Source organism: Ammospiza caudacuta, chromosome 32, assembly GCF_027887145.1.
Source record: "Ammospiza caudacuta isolate bAmmCau1 chromosome 32, bAmmCau1.pri, whole genome shotgun sequence".
NCBI classification, from domain to species: Eukaryota; Metazoa; Chordata; class Aves; order Passeriformes; family Passerellidae; genus Ammospiza; species Ammospiza caudacuta.
The window spans coordinates 4,803,909-4,820,962 of NC_080624.1; the positions used below are offsets into that span (position 1 = coordinate 4,803,909).

General features: G+C 60.8%; 3 protein-coding genes across 6 annotated transcripts; 2 read left to right on the top strand and 1 right to left on the bottom strand.

The window, feature by feature from the left end:
• The first annotated feature begins 244 nt into the window (after positions 1-244).
• On the top strand, positions 245-3,734 carry LOC131570041 (protein phosphatase 1 regulatory subunit 14B-like). The gene is made up of 4 exons (XM_058822375.1): positions 245-525; positions 1,463-1,546; positions 2,851-2,883; positions 3,478-3,734. Exons 1-4 carry the CDS (start codon positions 250-252, stop codon positions 3,544-3,546), a joined length of 462 nt encoding a protein of 153 aa, XP_058678358.1. The 5' UTR covers positions 245-249; the 3' UTR covers positions 3,547-3,734.
• Positions 3,735-3,890: 156 nt separating this feature from the next.
• Positions 3,891-7,569, bottom strand: FKBP2 (FKBP prolyl isomerase 2). 3 transcript variants are annotated; one of them, XM_058822452.1, is made up of 6 exons: positions 7,523-7,569; positions 6,652-6,798; positions 5,490-5,602; positions 4,929-4,975; positions 4,413-4,448; positions 3,891-4,096 (listed from the first exon to the last, which is right to left on the bottom strand). In XM_058822452.1, the coding sequence occupies exons 1-6, from the start codon at positions 7,532-7,534 to the stop codon at positions 4,035-4,037; spliced, it is 417 nt and encodes a 138-aa protein (XP_058678435.1). In that variant the 5' UTR covers positions 7,535-7,569; the 3' UTR covers positions 3,891-4,034. The 3 variants fall into 3 exon arrangements, with proteins under 3 accessions (XP_058678435.1, XP_058678434.1, XP_058678436.1); XM_058822451.1 differs by lacking the exon at positions 7,523-7,569 and adding an exon at positions 7,070-7,233; XM_058822453.1 differs by lacking the exon at positions 7,523-7,569 and adding an exon at positions 7,085-7,168.
• A 70-nt stretch (positions 7,570-7,639) lies between these two features.
• On the top strand, positions 7,640-14,436 carry MRPL11 (mitochondrial ribosomal protein L11). Of its 2 annotated transcripts, XR_009275842.1 has the most exons (8): positions 7,640-7,691; positions 8,354-8,415; positions 9,038-9,131; positions 10,048-10,196; positions 10,535-10,711; positions 11,275-11,355; positions 11,561-11,783; positions 12,338-12,380. XR_009275842.1 is itself a non-coding variant. In XM_058822436.1 (5 exons), the coding sequence occupies exons 1-5, from the start codon at positions 12,102-12,104 to the stop codon at positions 14,299-14,301; spliced, it is 600 nt and encodes a 199-aa protein (XP_058678419.1). In that variant the 5' UTR covers positions 12,003-12,101; the 3' UTR covers positions 14,302-14,436. The 2 variants fall into 2 exon arrangements, 1 of the variants encoding a protein (XP_058678419.1); XM_058822436.1 differs by lacking the exons at positions 7,640-7,691; positions 8,354-8,415; positions 9,038-9,131; ... (2 more) ...; positions 11,275-11,355; positions 11,561-11,783 and adding exons at positions 12,003-12,239; positions 12,522-12,615; positions 13,071-13,230; positions 14,190-14,436 and having other exon boundaries at positions 12,338-12,433.
• Positions 14,437-17,054: the final 2,618 nt, after the last annotated feature.

The window sequence follows — 17,054 nt, forward strand, 5'->3', positions numbered from 1 at the left end:
GCGTGGCCGCAGCGAGGAGGCGGTACCGGAACTGGGCGCGGCTATAATCGGGTGCGTTCGCGCGGGGGGCGTGGTCAAAGCAACGCGGGGGGTCGAGCGGGGCGTGACTCAGAGTGGGCGTGGTCTCAGTGGGCGTGGCCGCGACACAAAGGAGCCCCCGCGGCGGCGTCGCGCGGGGTGGGCGTGGCCGCGGCGGGGGTGGGCGTGGCCGCGGCGGGGGCGTGGCCGCTTCCGGTCGGTGGTCGCGGCATGGCGGAGCCGCGCGGCGGCCCCGGGCCCCCGGTGCCGGTGCCGGTTCCGGTGCCGGTTCCGGTGCCGGTTCCGGTGCCCGGCGGAGCCGCCCCCGCGCAGGGCGGGCCCCGCGTCTGCTTCGCGCCCGCGGCGGCGGCGGCGGCGGCACCGGAGGAGGGCCCGGGGCGGGGCCGCGGGAAGGTCACGGTGCGCTACGACCGCCGCGAGCTCCGCAAGCGCCTCCACCTCGAGGAGTGGATCCTGGGGCAGCTGACGGCGCTCTACGACTGCCCGGTACCGGGAACGGGAACGGGAACCGGCAACGGGAACCGGGAACGGGGATCGGGAACCGGGAACGGGGATCGGGGCCGGGACAGGGAACCGGGACAGCGGGGACAGCGGGGAATGGGGGCCGGGCACCGGGGACAACGGGAAACGGGAACGGGAAACGGGAACGCTACCGGGCCCGGGACGGCGGGGACCGGGACCGGGAATTGGGGCCGGGCACGGGATCGGAGCCAGGACCGGAGACATGCGGGGAGAGGGGAGGGATCAGTACCGGGATGGGAACCGGGAACGGGACCGACACGGCGGGGGTGGCACCGGAACCGGCACCGGGACACGTGGAGAGAACGGGACCGGGACCGGGGACAGGGGTGAGAGCCCAACCGGGACCGGCTCCGGGACCCCGTCGGAACCCCAAAATTGTCCCAAACCAGCGCCAAGAATTGCCCCAAAATCACCTCAAAACCATCTCAAATCACCTCTAAAATCAGCCCCAAAATCATCTCAAAACCACTCCAAAATCACCTCAGGGTCATCCCCAAAATCAGCCCAAATCACCTCAAAAATCACTCCAAAATCAACCCCCAAACCATCCCCAAATTATCTCAAAACCCTCCCCAAAATCGTCCCAATCTCGCCTCAGAACTGCCCCCAAAATCACCTCAAAGTCACCCAGGATCAACCCCAAAATCTTCTTTTGGGCTCTCTCCCCTGACCTGGGGTCCCCTGCCCTCATTTCGGGCTTTTCTGGGTTCCTTTCCCCTGATTTGGATTTTTTGGGAGGTTTTTTTGGGTCCCCCTCCCCCAATTTGGGTTTTTTGGGGTTTTTTTTTTGTTTCCTTTCCCCTGATTTTGGTTTTTTTGGGTTCCTTTCCCCTGATTTTGGTTTTTTTTTTTGTTTCCTTTCCCCTGATTTTGGGTTTTTTGGGGTTTTTTGGGCCCCCAGGAGGAGGAGATCCCGGAGCTGGAGATCGACGTGGACGAGCTGCTGGACATGGAGAGCGACGGCGCCCGCAGCGCCCGCGTGCAGGTCAGAACGGGCAAAAATGGGCAAAAACCACTCCAAAACCACCAGAAACGCGCAGAAACCACCCCAGAACTGACGAAAACGGCAAAAAAAACCACCCTGAAACAGCCAAAAATGGCCAAAACCAGAGAAAAATGGCAAAAAACCCACCCTGAAATCACGAAAAATGACCAAAAACCACACTTAAACCACCAAAACCAGCTAAAAATGGCCAAAACCAGACAAAAACAACGAAAATAATCCCAAAATCACCCTGGAACTGCCAAAAACCACCCTGAAATCACCAAAAACGGCCAAAAGAACCTGAATTCAGCCCCAAAACCAGGAAAAGAACCTAAAATCACCCTAAATAACCCCAAAATCACCCTAAATAACCGCCAAATCAACCTAAAATTATTCTAAATAACTCCAAAGCCACCCTGACCCCACCTAAAGCAGCCAAACACAGCCAAATCACCCCAAAATCGTCCCAAAATTATTCTAAAAAACCCCAAAACCACCCTAACAGCCAAACACTGCCAAAGCCACCCCAAAATCATTCCACAATCAGCCGAAATAACCCCAAAATCGTTCTGAAATCACCCAAAACCGCCGGAAACCATCTGAAACCACCCGAGAAAACCCCAAAACCACGTGAAATCACCCAAAAAACCCCAAAACCACCTGAAATCACCTGAAAAAACCCCAACACCACCGGAAACCACCCAAAACCCACTGAAACTACCCTGAAACCACCCAAAAACCACCGAAACCACCCAAAATCCTCCTCACAATCATCCCCAGAATCGTCTCAGGTATCACCCAAAAATCACCAAAACCACTCCAAAAATCCTCCCAAATATCCCAAAAATCATCCCAAAACCATCCAAAAAATCACAGCAAAATTACCCCGAAATCATCCCAAAGTCAATCTCAAAAATTATCCCAAAAATAACCCCAAAAATCAGCACAAATCCACCCCAAAATCTCCCCAAAATGAACCCCAAAATCCGTTGGGGTCCCTCCCAGGAAGAATCCCCAAAATCTTCCCCAAAATCCTCCAAAATTACCCCAAAAATCCCCCAAATCCCCCCAAAAATTCCCCAACCCCACCCCTAAAATGCCCCAAATCCCCCCAAAATGCCCCAAAATCCCCCAAACCCCCTCAAATTTCCCCAAATTCCCCAAAATGCCCCAAAATGCCCCAAAATGCCCCAAAATGCCCCAAATCCGGGCGTGGCTGTGGGGGCGGGGCCTGGGGGGTTCAGCCCCGCCCCCCAATTTTGGGGACCCCAAATGCTGACCCCGCCCCCTCCCCTCCCCCACAGGAGATCCTCGTTGACTGTTACAAACCCACCGAGGTGAGCCGGACTTTGGGGTGAATTTGGGGCATTTTGGGCAATTTGGGGGATTTTTGGGGGATTTTGGGACAGTTCTGGGGGGGGGGTTTTGGGAGAGAATTGGGGGCATTTGGGGGGAAAATTGGGGCATTTTGGGCAATTTGAGGGGATTTTTGGGGCATTTTGGGGGGTTCTGGGTTCCTTTTTTGGGTGGGGGGGCTCCCATTTTTGGGGGGGATTTGGGGCAATTTTGGGGGGGATTTTTGGGACGGATCCCTGGGAGTTTTTAGGTGGAATTTCGGAGATTTTGGGTGGGATTTTGGGGAGGAATCCCCGGGAGTTTTTTGGGGGGAATTTCAGGAATTTTGAGGGCAATTTTTGGGACGGATCCCCGGGAGTTTTGGGGGGAATTTGGGGGATTTTTGGGGGGGGAATTTGGGGAGGTTTTGGGGGGATTTTTGTGAAGGGATTTCCAGGGAATTGGGAGGAATTTTGGGGGCATTTGGGACAATTTTGGGGGGCATTTTGGGGCAATTTCAGTGGGATTTTGGGCTGGGGAATTCTGGGGACCCCCGGAGGATTTTGGGGTCCCCTGACCCCCGTTTGCCCCCCCAGGCATTTGTGGGGGATCTCCTGGAGAAGATTCGGGGGATGCAGAAACTCAACACGCCCCAGAAGAAATAACCCCAAAATCGGGGGAATTCCCCCCAAAATCCGGGGGAGCCCCCAAACCTCGGGGGGACCCCCCCAAATCCCACCCCCGCCCCAATTTTGGGGGGACTCCTCCATTTTTGGGGTCCCCCCCCTGCAATGATAATCACCCCCCCCTCCCCCACTGGTTTTGGGGGGTCCTGGGAGGGATTTTGGGGGGCATTTGGGGGTTTTTGGGGTTTTTTATTTTAGTTTTTTTTAAATTCTGGGGGGTGGGGGGGTTTGGGGTTGTTTTTATATGGGTTTAATAAAAGCAGCTTTGACATTTTTTCCTTTTTTGTCCTTTCTCGCCCCAAAAAAAACCCGGCACCAAAACCTTTGGGTTTAACCCTTTATTGGCCCCAAAATTTGGGGGTTTCCCACAAAAAGTCCCCCCCCAAAAAAAAAAAACAGGGGGGACCCCAAAATCCCGGGTTTGTGGGGGGAGGGTTTGGGGGAAATTCTGGGGGTTTTGGGGTCCCCTAAAGCTCCGGGCGCCGCTCGATCTTCAGCAGCTCCACCTCGAAAATCAGCACAGCCCCCCCTAAAAACGGGGGGTCAGCACCTCAGAATTACCCCAAAATCCCCCCCAAATCACCCTGAAATCACCCCAAAAATCACCCAAAATCCCCTCAAAATTACCCCAAAATCTCCTTAAAATTATCCCCAAAATCACCCTGAAATCCCCCCAAAATTACCCCAAAATCACCCCAAAACTACCCCAAAAATCACCCTGTAATTACCGCAAAAATTGCCCTTAAATCCCCCCAAAATTACCCAAAAATCCCCCAAAATCCCCCCAAACCCCAAAATCCCGTATTTTTACCCCAAAATCCCCCTTTGGGGGGGTCAGGTCTCACCTGGGATTTTCGGGGGGGCTCCTCGGTCCCCGTAACCTGGGGGGGGAAATGGGGAGGGGTCACCGGGGCCGTTTGGGGGATTTTCCCCCAATTTTGGGTCACTTTTTTGGGTTTTTCTCCAATTTTTGGGGTCCCCCCGTTTTAGGGACAATTTCCCCCATTTTTAGCGTTTCTCCCCAATTTTGGGGTTTCTTTTTTGGTTTTTTCCCCCCTCCCCCCATTTTAGGGTCTCCTCACCCCCAATTTTTGAGATTTCCCACCCAAATTTTTGGGTTTTTCCCCAGTTTTTTGTATCCCCCCCCCCCCCCCCAGTTTCATTTTTTCATTCCCACCCAAATTTTGGGATTTTTTTCCCCATTTTTGGCATCCACCCCAAATTTTTTTTTTGTTTTCTCCCCATTTTTGGGATCCCCACCCAAATTTTAGGGTTTTTTCCCCCAGTTTTTTTTAATCCTACCCCAGTTTTGGAGTTCCCACCCAAAATTTGGGTTTTCTCCCCCGTTTTTGGGGTCTCACCCAGCTCCGGGGGGATCACCAGCTTCCTCTTCTCCCCCTCGCACATCCTGGGGGCCAAAATTCACGGAATTCACCCCAAAATCCCTGAGCCCCGAAATCCCCAGAATTCACCCGAAATCCCCCGAATTACCCCCAAAATCCCTGAGCCCCAAAATCCTGAGAATTCCACCCAAAATCCCCAGAATTCCCCCAAAATCCTGGGGTCAGTGGTCACTCAGTGGTCACTCAGTGGTCAGTTGGTCACTCAGGGTCACTCAGGGGTCACTCAGGGTCACTCAGTGGTCAGTTGGTCACTCACCCCAGCAGGCCCTGGTCCCAGCAAGAACACGAACGGTCAGTGATGGTCAGTGACGGTCAGGGATGGCCAGGGTGGGTCAGTGGGCACTCAGGGTCACTCAGTGGTCAGTTGGTCACTCAGTGGTCACTCAGGGTCACTCAGGGTCACTCAGTGGTCACTCAGTGGTCAGTTGGTCACTCAGTGGTCACTCAGTGGTCACTCAGGGGTCACTCAGGGGTCAGTTGGTCACTCAGGGGTCACTCAGGGGTCAGTTGGTCACTCACCCCAGCAGGCCCTGGTCCCAGCCCTTGATGACCTGCCCGGTGCCCAGTGAGAACACGAACGGCTGCTCCCGGCTCAGGCTGCTGTCAAAGGGGGTCCCGTCCTCCAGCGTGCCCTGCGCCAGCGCCACCAGGGAAAACCGGTAAAAACCAGCACGGACCAGTATAAACCGGTACGGACCAGTACAGGCTGATATAGACCAGTACGGACCAGTATAAACTGATATGGACCGGTAAAAACCAGCACGGACCAGTACAGACTGGTATAAAGCAGTACGGACCAGTAAAAACCAGTATGGACCAGTACAAACCAGAACAGACTGGTACAAACTGGTACGGACCAGCAAAAACCAGTATGGAGCAGTGTGTGTCCCAGTCCCTCCCAGCGTGCCCCAGTCCATCCCCGTCCATCCCAGGGTGTCCCAGGGTGTCCCAGCACTCCCAGTTTGCCCCAGTTTGCCCCAGTCCCTCCCAGTTTGCCCCAGCTCATACCGTGTAGTGCAGGGTCAGCACGTCCCCCCGCCGCGATCTCTCCCCGCGGCGCTCCGGGCGCCTCCCCGCGTGTCCCAGCGTGTCCCAGGGTGTCCCAGTGTGTCCCAGCACTCCCAGTGTGTCCCAGTCTGCCCCAGTTTGCCCCAGTTTGCCCCAGTTTGCCCCAGTGCCTCCCAGTGCCCCCCAGTACCGTGTAGTGCAGGGTCAGCACGTCCCCCCCGCCGCGATCTCTCCCCGCAGCGCTCCGGGCGCCTCCCCGCGTGTCCCAGTTTATCCCAGTGTGTCCCAGCGTGTCCCAGTTTATCCCAGTTTATCCCAGTGTGTCCCAGTTTGCCCCAGTTTGCCCCAGTTTGCCCCAGTACCGTGTAGTGCAGGGTCAGCACGTCTCCCCGCCGCGACCTCTCCCCGCGGCGCTCCGGGCGCCTCCCCGCGTGTCCCAGTGTGTCCCAGGGTGTCCCAGTGTGTCCCAGCACTCCCAGTGTGTCCCAGTTTGCCCCAGTTTGCCCCAGTTTGCCCCAGTGCCTCCCAGTGCCCCCCAGTACCGTGTAGTGCAGGGTCAGCACGTCCCCCCGCCGCGATCTCTCCCCGCAGCGCTCCGGGCGCCTCCCAGCGTGTCCCAGTTTATCCCAGTGTGTCCCAGTTTGCCCCAGTTTGCCCCAGTTTGCCCCAGTACCGTGTAGTGCAGGGTCAGCACGTCTCCCCGCCGCGATCTCTCCCCGCAGCGCTCCGGGCGCCGCCGCACCCCGATCTGCACCTTGCGGGGCTCGGCCGCCAGGGGGCGCTCGGGGGGCAGCGACAGCGCCAGCGCCAGCAGCAGCCACTGCAATTAACACAATTAATGGCGTTAATTGGCGGTAATGTCACCTTATTGACACCTCAACGTCACCCCGAGTGTCACTGACGGCGCCAGCGCCAGCGCCAGCAGCAGCCACTGAAAATTAACGGAATTAATTGTAGTTAATTGTGTCATAAATGTCACCTTATTGACACCTTAACATCACCCCGAGTGTCCCTGACGGCGCCGGCAGCAGCCACTGCCATAAACGACATTAATGTCACCGAAATGTCACCGAAATGCCACTTATTGTCACCTTAATGCCACGTACTGTCATTTATTGTCACTCGATGTCCCCTATCGTCATTTATTGTCACTTATTGTTACTCAGTGTCTCCCATCGTCATTTCTTATCATCTGTTGTCACCCCTTGCCATTTATTGTCACCCAATGTCCCCTATTGTCATTTATTGTCGTTTATTTTCGTTTATTCTCCTTTATTGTCCCCGCCCCCGCCGCGGCCGCTGGGAGGCGCCGTGCGCGGGCGCGCCCGTGACGTCACCGGCGCCGAGGCGATGACGTCACGGAGCCCCACACCTGCGGTCCCGCCCATTCCCCGCCCCCGGGACCCCCCCGCGCCCCTCCCCCGCTCTCCCGGGCCTCCCCCACCCCCCCCCGGGATCCCCGGAACCCCCCCCGGCCCCTCCCGAGCCCCCCCCGCCCCCAAATCCGGTCCCGGGACCCCCAAATCCGCCCCTCCCCCCCGCACCTCCGCCGCCATCGCGGTTCCCGTCGGGATCACGTGACCGTCGCCGCGCCTCCGATTCCGGCCACGTGACGCGCTGTTTCCCGCCGCGCGATTGGCTCCCGCCGGTCACGTGGCGCCGCCGCCGGAAGCGGAAGCGGCGGGGATGGCGGCGCGGCGCGCGGTTGCCATGGTAACGGCCGGGCCCCGGTGGGGTTAATTAACCCCCCAATCAGCGCTAATTAGCGCCCCCCTCCCCCCCAGCAGCGCCTCATTTGCATGGGGAGCCCCCGGCGCGGCCGCCGCTCGGCTGCGGGGTTCGGGACGGCGTTAATTGGGCGTTAAATAGTCCTGCGGGGTTAGGGGGCAATTAGCGTTAATTAGCGGGGCGCGATGGGGCCGCGGCTGCTGGACATCGATCGGCACTGAATAAGTTGCCAATATTTTGCTAATTCATAAGCAAAACTAATCAAGGGCCTTATTGACAATAATTATGAGCTGATTAACATTAATTATGACCTAATTAGCATTAATTAACGGGCGGTTTCTTGTTATTTCATCACCGATAAATCGTTGTTTAATTAATAAAAATTAATGACTTTATTAATAAATATCAGAAACTTAGAAGTAATTAATAGCCTGAGTAATTCAATTAACGCTCTAATTAGCAATAATTAAGGACCAAATGCGTGGGAATTGCTGATTTAATGGTAATTAATGTCCTGAATAACGGTAATTAACGCCGGTCACTCCCACAATCCTTAATTGTCGGGTCTCTGAATTAATTAATGGTTAATTAGTGCTTAATTAGTGCTTAATTAAGGGTTAGTCGCTAATTAAAGGCGTTAATTGCAGGGGCCCTGGGCCGCGCCGCTCCCCGCACGCTGGGCCCGGGCCTGGAGGGGCCTCAGCACCAGGTGAGACCCAAAATTATCCCAAAACTGACCCAAAGTGTCCCAGAATATCCAAAATCTGCTACAAAATGCCCCAAAATTGCCCCAAAATGTCCAAACATACCCAAAACCTGCCCCAAAACTTCCCAAATTCACCTGGGAACTCTGAATCCACTCCAAAATATCCAAAAACTGCCCCACGATTCCTGAAACTGCCCCCAAATCCCCCAAAATGGCCCAAACTGCCCCAAAATACCCCAAAACTGTCCTGAAATTCACCTGAGAACTCCAAAAACTGCCCCCAAACTGACCCAAAATATCCCCGAACTGCCCCAAATCATGCAAAAATTCACCTGGGACCCCCAAAAACTCCCCCGGGACCCCCAATTCTGCCCCCAAAATATCCCAAATCTGTCCCAAAATCCCCAAACTGCCCCAAAATATCCAAGAACTGCCCCAAAATATCCCAAAATTCACCTGGAACCCCCCAAAATGTCCCTAACTGCCCCCAACTATCCCAAAATGGCCCCAAACTGCCCCAAAATTCAGCTGGGAAGCAAAGAAAACGCCCCCAAACTGCCCCAAAAACGCCCCCAAAATGTCCCAAACTGCCCCCAAAATGTCCCAAATTCCCCCCAAATCGCAGGCAGGGCCCCCCCGACCCGCACTCGGTGCTCGGGGTCCGTCCCGGGGCCTCCCCCAGGGAGATCCGCGCCGCCTTCCTGGCCCGCTGCAAGGAGGTACCGGGAGCACCGGGACGGACTGGGATAGACTGGGGGGAAACCCGGCACCCGGGTTTGGGGTGAAAAACGGCGATTTTGGGGGGGAAATCGGCACCGGGAGGGACAGAAACGGGAGGTTTGGGGATAAAAATGGGGCTGGGACAAACTGGGAGGGGATTGAGGAGAACTGGGGGAGACTGGGGGGCAAAACCAGGCGGTTTTGGGGTGAAAAACTGCGATTTTGGGGAGAAAACAGAGGGGTTTGGGAACTAACTTGGGCCTGGGAGGGGACCCCCCCCCCCCCGGCCATTGTCGCCCCTCACGGGACCCCACTCGGACCCTACCAAGTGTCTCAGGGGGGTGTCCCGCGTTTTGGGGACCCCGCCCCACCCTTTTCTCCACTCCCAAGGACCCCAAATTTTCCAGGGGGTGTCCTCAGGTGTCCCAGGTGGGGTCCCGTGTTTTGGGGACGCCCCCGTGGTCACTCTCACCCCCCCGGTGGTCGCTGTCACCCGCCCGGCCATTGTCGCCCCTCATGGGACCCTCTCAGACCCTACCAAGTGACTCAGGGGGATGTCCCGTATGTTGGGGACCCCTCCCCACCCTTTATTCCCCCTCCCAAGGACCCAAAATTTTCTGGGGGGTATACCCAGGTGTCCCAGGGTGTCCCCAGGTGTCCCAGAGGGTTTCAATGTTTTGAGGACCCTCCCGTGGTCACTGTCACCCCCTGTGTTCACTGTCACCCTCTGTCCCCTCCCGGGACCCCCTCTCGGACCCTACCAAGTGTCTCAGGGGGGTGTCTCGCAGTTTGGGGACCCCTCCCCACCCCTTTTCCCCGTCCCAAGGACTCCAGATTTTCCAGGGGGTGTCTTCACCTGTCAGAGGGGATCGTCCCGATTTTGGGGTCCCCTCCCTGCCCGTGTCCCCCCCCCAGGTTCACCCCGACGGGGACCCCTCGGACCCCTCCCGCCATGGCCGCTTCCTGCGCCTGGCCGAGGCCTACGCGGCCCTGAGCGCCCCCCGGGCCCCGCCCCGGGACGGCCCCGGGACCCCCGCCCGGGACAGCGCCGAGACCCCCCCCAGGTAACGGGGACGGGGATGGGGAGGTCCGGGACAGGGGGTTTGGGCGGTCCTGGGGTGGTTTTGGGGGGGTCTCGGGGGTCCCTGAGGGTTTTAGGGGGGACCCAAGGAGATCCTATGGGTGTGGGGGGGCGGTCTTGGGGGTCCTTATGGGGTCTCTGGGGTCCCATGAATTCGGGGGGGTTTTCCTGGGGGTCCCTGGGGGTTTTGCGGAGATCCCTGGGGGTCCCTGGAGGGGTCATGGGGATCTCTGGGGGTTTTGGGGAGGTCCCTGGGGGTCCCAGAGGGTTTTGGGGGCTTTCTGGGGGTCTCCCGGGGGTCCCACGCGTGCCCATTCCCAGCTGGGATCGGGAGCGGCGGCGCTGGGAGCAGAACCGGCGGCACTGGGACGAGAACCGGCGCTACTGGGAGCAGTTCCGAGCCCCCCGGGGCGCCCCCCGAGCCCCCCACCGGCGGCTGCTGGGGCTGCTGCTGCTGCTGATGGCGCTGGGGGGGCTGGCACACGGGCTGGCCTACAGGTGGGGGCTCTAAAATGGGGCTGGGGGCTCCAAAATGGGGCTGCTGCTGCTGCTGATGGCGCTGGGGGGCTGGCACACGGGCTGGCCTACAGGTGGGGGCTCTAAAATGGGGCTGGGGGCTCCAAAATGGGGCTGCTGCTGCTGCTGATGGCGCTGGGGGGCTGGCACACGGGCTGGCCTACAGGTGGGGGCTCTAAAATGGGGCTGGGGGCTCCAAAATGGGGCTGGGGGCTTGAGAAATGGGGCTGGCGTACGGCCTGGCGTACAGGTTGGGGCTTCAAAATGGGGTTGGGGGCTTCAAAATAGGGTTGGGGGCTTCAAAATAGAGTGCATTTGGGGGTGCATTTTGGGGTGAATCCCCCCCGGATTTGGGGGTGCATTTTGGGGTGAATTCCCCGTATTTCAGGGCACATTTTGGGGTGAATCCCCCCGGATTTGGGGGTACATTTTGGGGTAAATTCCCCGTATTTCGGGGCACATTTTGGGGTGAACCCCCCCATACTTCAGGGCACATTTTGGGGTGAATTCTCCGTATTTCGGGGTACATTTTGCCCCCTCCCCAGGTACGTGGCCGGGGCTCACGCCGCCTTCCTGGACGAGCAGGACCGGAAGCTGCGCGCGGCCTACGAGAGAGCGCGGAGCCGGTGGGCACCGGGGGGCGTTTGGGGGGTCCCGGGGGGATTTGGGGGGTTCGCAGGGGGTTCGCAGGGGCGTTAAAGGGGATTTTGGTGGGACTTTTGGGGACATTTTGGGGGTCTCTAAGGAGGGGGAGGGGGTGAGGAGGGGTCGGGGGGGAGGGGGTGTCTCTGTCCCCGCCCCCCCCGTGACCTTTTGACCCCTGTCCCTCAGGGCGGGGTCGCACGAGGAGCTCCTGAAGCGGCTGCGGGAGCGGAGGCGGGGCCGGCCGGGGGGAGGGGGAGGGGAAGGCAGCGAGAGGGGGGGAGGGGAGGGGTCCTGACCCGCCCCCCCCTCCCCCTCCCCGTCCTGCCCTCGGACCCCTCCCCCACCCCCCCAACCTCCTGCCCCTCCCCCCGCTGCCCCTCCCCCTCCGCGCTCCGCCGGGAGCCCCCAGGTGAGGCCGGGGTGGGGGAGGGGCGGGGATACCCCTGGGGAATCCCCTGGGTGGGGGAGGGGCGGGGAACCCCCCCGTTGTCCCCAGGCCACGCCCACCCCGCCATCAGGCCACGCCCCCTCTTCCTGTATGAGTTTTCGCGCCCTTTTCTTGGCCACTCCCCTGTCCCCTCACGATCTTCCCCGCCCCCTCTCCGGCCGCACCCCCTCCGCACTCCTATTGGCTCGCTTCGGCCGCGCCCCTCCTTCCCGCGGCTCTGATTGGCTCCGCCGTTCCCGTCGTGCCACGTGACCGCCGGTCCCTCACGGAGCCGCCGCCATGTCGCGGGCGGCGCGCTCGGTCCGTGCCGCGGCCGGGGCCAGGTCGGGCCAGGCGGCGGCGCCGAGGCCCGTCCGGATCCTCATCCCGGCTGGCGGGGCCGCGCCGGGGCCGCCCCTGGGGCCGGTGCTGGGGCAGGTGCGGGGAGGTTTGGGGGGAACCGGGGGGGTTTTGGGGTGTCCCGGTGCTTCCTCCGGGCCCGAACCGACCCCGACCCCTCCCCGGTGCTTCCGCAGCGCGGGGTCTCCATCGCCGCCTTCTGCAAAGACTTCAACGAGCGCACCCGGGACATCAAACCCGGGGTCCCTCTGAGGGTCCGGCTGCTCGTGAATGTGAGTGGGGGGGGGGGGGTACCGGGATCCCCCCCCGGGGCACCGGGACCGCCCCGTGACCTCCCCGTGCCCCCCCGTGCTCCCCCAGCCCGACCGGACCTACTCGCTGACCATCGGGACCCCCCCCACCTCCTACTTCCTCAAGGCCGTGGCCGGAGTGGAGAAAGGCTCGTCCAGACCTGGTCAGGGAGGGGTTCGGGGGTCCTGAGGGGGAATTTGGGGATCCCGAGGGGAAAATTGGGGATCCTGGGGAGGGATCTTGGGGTCCTCACGGGATTCTGAGGTGCTGGGGGGCGCTTGAGGGGTCCTGGAGAGATTTTGGGGGGGGATTTGAGGGAATTTTGGGGGTCCTGGGAGAATTTGGGGGGAATTTGAGGTCCTTGAGGGAGTTTTGGGTGTCCTGGGGGGGGGGGGATTTGGGGGGTCCCAGGGGGAACATTGGGGGTCCCAGACTCACTGACCGCAGCCCCCAGGCCACGAGCCGGCCGGGGTGGTGTCCCTGGCGCAGCTGGGGGATATTTTGGGGTGATTTGGGGATATTTTGGGGTCCCGCAGGTCACGAGCCGGCCGGGGTGGTGTCCCTGGCGCAGCTGGGGGATATTTTGGGGTGATTTGGGGATATTTTGGGGTCCCGCAGGCCACGAGCCGGCCGGGGTGGTGTCCCTGGCGCAGCTGTTCGAGGTGGCCGTGGCCAAGCAGAGGGACCCCGTGGTGGCCACGCGGGGGACGCCGCTGCCCGCCCTGGTGCGATCCCTGGTGGGCTCTGCCCGCAGCCTCGGCCTGCTCGTGGTGCCCAGGTGGGACAGAGCCCCCGACCGAGACGGGAACTGACCCTGAGACCCCAAAACTGACCCCAAAAACTGACCCAGGACCTGATCCTGAGAACCCCAAAAACTGAACCTGAAACCCCCCTAAAGTGAGCCTGAAAGCCCCCAAAACTGACCCCAAAAACTGACCCCAAAACTGACCCTGACACCCCCAAGCCGGCCCAGAAACTGACCCTGACACCCCCAAAATAGCCCCCCCAAAACTGACTCTGGGCCCATAAACAGCCCCTGATGCCCCCCAAGAAACTGCTCCTGATGCGCCCCAAAACTGCCCCCCACTCACCCAAAAACACTCCCCAAACCATCCCCAAAAACTGCATGTAAGCCCCCAAAACCTGCCCCAGACTGCCCCAAAACCACCCCCCAAATCAGCCCTTGATCCCCCCAAAACCCCTCCCCAACCAGCCCCAAAAAGCAGCTCCTGAGCCCCAAAACTCTGCCCCAAACCGCCCAAAAACAGCTCCAAGTCACCCCAAATGACCCCGAACCCCCCCGACTCTCCCAGGCCGAACCCCAAACTGACCCCAGACCCCCAAACTGACCCCAAACTGACCCCAGACCCCCCCAAACTGACCCCAGACCCCCCCAAACTGACCCCAAACTGACCCCAAACTGACCCCAGACCCCCAAACTGACCCCAAACTGACCCCAGACCCCCCCAAACTGACCCCAAACTGACCCCAGACCCCCCCAAACTGACCCCAAACCCCCCAAACTGACCCCAGACCCCCAAACTGACCCCAAACTGACCCCAAATCCCCCAAACTGACCCCAGACCCCCAAACTGACCCCAGACCCCCAAACTGACCTCAGACCCCCCAAACTGACCCCAAACTGACCCCCGACCCCCCAAACTGACCCCAGACCCCCAAACTGACCTCAGACCCCCCAAACCCCCCCAAACTGACCCCAGACCCCCAACCCCCCAGGCTGAGCCCCCAGGCCGTGGCCGAGGCCCAGCGGCGCCGCCGGGAGCTCCAGGAGGCCGCGGCGCCCCCTGGCGGGCAGGACGAGGACGAGGGGGGGGCCCGCAGGAAGTGACCCCTCCCCAAAATGGACCCCAGAACATCGGGGACCCCTCCCCGAATACACCCCAGAACATCGGGGGGGCGCAAAACATCGGGGACCCCTCCCCAAATAAAGAGCTCCTCCCACAGACCCACGTGGGGTTTGTAATTTGGGGAGGGGTCCTGAAATGTCTGGAGTCTCTTTAGGGGGGATTTGGTGTCTTTTTTGGGGGGGGGGTTGGGGTCTTTTTGGGGGGGATCTGCACTCTATTTGGGGTCTTTTTTTGGGGGGATTTGGGGTCTCTTTTTGGGGAGGGGTTTGGGGGTTTGAGGTATTTTTTGGGGGGATTTGGGGTCTCTGGGGGGATTTGGAGTCTCTTTTTGGGGGGGGTTGGGTGTCATTTATTGGAGGGATTCCCTCATTTTTGGGGAGGGGGCGAGTGGGAGTCCTTTGGGCCTTCATCCTCATCTTCATCTTCCTCCCCCTCCTTCTTCTTCCTCACCCCCCCTTTATGGCTCCTTGCTCGTTCTCATCTTCCTCCCCTCCTCTTTCATCCCCCTTTATCCTCACTCATCATCATCATCATCATCATCTCCCCTTTTCCTCCCTCACCCTGCTCCTCCTCTTCCTCATCCTCAGCACCTTTCCAGCTCCTTCCTCATCCTCACCTTCCCCATCTTCATCCCCTTTTTCCTCCTTCTCCTCATCCTCTCTCCTTCCTCATCCTCTCCCCCCCCCCCTTTTATGGTTCCTTCCCCCTTCTCATCTTCATCTTCATCCCAGTTCCTGCTTCATTTTCCTCCTCATCCTCCTCCTTCATCCCCCTTTATCCTTCCTCATCTTCCTCCCCCTCATCATCCTCATCTTCATCCCCTTTTCCACCATCCTCATCCTCCTTTATCTTCATCCTCATCCTCCCGCTCCCCTCTCCTTCATCCCCCTCCTCTCCATCCTCATCCTCCCCCCCCCAAACGCCGCCGTTGCCATGGAAACGCTGCGGGGGCGGGGGGGAACCCCGGGAATTGGGGGAGACCCCTGGAATTCGGGGGTGGGGGGGGGGGTCCCGAAAATCTGTGAGGGGTCCCGAAAATTTGGGAGGATCCCGGGGATTTTGGGGGAGATTCCGGGAATTTGAGGGGGTTCCAGGATTTTTGGGGGGGTCCCGATGCCTCGGGGGGGTCGGGGGGCGCCCCAGTCTCTGTGGGGGGTCCCGGGGGTCTCCCCCTCCCCAAATTCCCCCCCGAACCGCTCCCGGGGGGGTCCCGGCGCGGCCCCGCCCCCCGCGCTATTTTGGGCTCCCCGCGCTATTTTTGGCTCCGCGGCTTCGGCGCCCAAATTTGGCAGCGGCGGAGCCGGGGGGGAGGGGCGGGGGGCGGGGCCAGAGCCGGGGGCGCCCGCGCGGGGGGAGGGGAGCGGGGGAGGGGGAGGGGGGATCCCAGAGGCCCGGGGGGAGGGGAGGGGAGCGCAGGCTCCGCCCCCCCGGCCCGAACGGGGTCCCTCGGCCGCGGTGACCCCGCCGGTGTTCAGTGAGGGCTCCCGGTGGTCAGTGAGGGCTCCCGGTGGTCAGTGTGGGCTCCCGGTGGTCAGTGTGGGCTCCTGTGGTCAGTGTGGGCTCCCGGTGGTCAGTGAGGGCTCCCGGTGGTCAGTGTGGGCTCCCGGTGGTCAGTGAGGGCTCCCGGTGGTCAGTGTGGGCTCCCGGTGGTCAGTGTGGGCTCCTGTGGTCAGTGTGGGCTCCCGGTGGTCAGTGCGAGCCCCCCTTGGTCAGTGTGGGCTCCCTGTGGTCAGTGTGGGCTCCCGGTGGTCAGTCTGGACTCCTTGTGGTCAGTCTGGGCTCCTGTGGTCAGTGTGGGCTCCCGGTGGTCAGTGTGGGCTCCCGGTGGTCAGTGCGAGCCCCCCTTGGTCAGTGTGGGCTCCCTGTGGTCACTCCCACCCCCTCCGGCCACGCTGACCCCCAGGCTCCCCCCCGACCATCGCTGGACCCTCTCCCTCCCCTCACTGACCCCCAATGGTCCCCCAGCCCCACTGACTGCTCCCTCTCCCCACTGAGCCCCATGGGCTCCTCCATCTCCCCACAGCCCCATTGACTGCTCCATCTCCCCACCGGCTCCTCCCTCTCCCCATTGACCCCTCACTGTCTCTTCCATCTCCCCATTGCCTGTTCCATCTCCCCATTGATCTGCCATTGACTCCTCCCTCTCCCCACTGAGCCCCATTGATTGCTCCCTCTCCCCATTGACCCCCATTGACTGTTCCCTCTCCCCATTGATCCCCCATTGACTGTTCCCTCTCCCCATTGACCCCCATTGACTGTTCCCTCTCCCCATTGATCCCCCATTGACTGTTCCCTCTCCCCATTGACCCCCATTGACTGTTCCCTCTCCCCATTGATCCCCCATTGACTGCTCTATCTCCCCATCTCCCCATTGCTCGTTCATTGGCTCCTCCCTCCCCACAGCCCCCCATCTCCCCCCATCTCCCCCCATCTCCCCCCATCTCCCCCCATCTCCCCCCATCGCCTCCCCCATCTCCCCCCCTCCCTCCCCCCCCGCCGGGGCGTGCCCCGCCCCCCGCTGGCCCCGCCCCCCGCGCCGTCTCCATCTCCAATTTGGGAGCGATCCCCGCGTCCCCCCCGGCCCCGCTCGCGCGTCAGCGTCACCGGTGACGCCGCGCTCGCGTCCCCCGGTGTCCCCCCCGCGCGGGGGGCGGCGCGGCGCCGGTGACGCGGCGCTGACGCGGGGCCCGGGCGCGCATAAAGCGGCGGCCCCGGGCGGCGGCGCGGGCGGAGG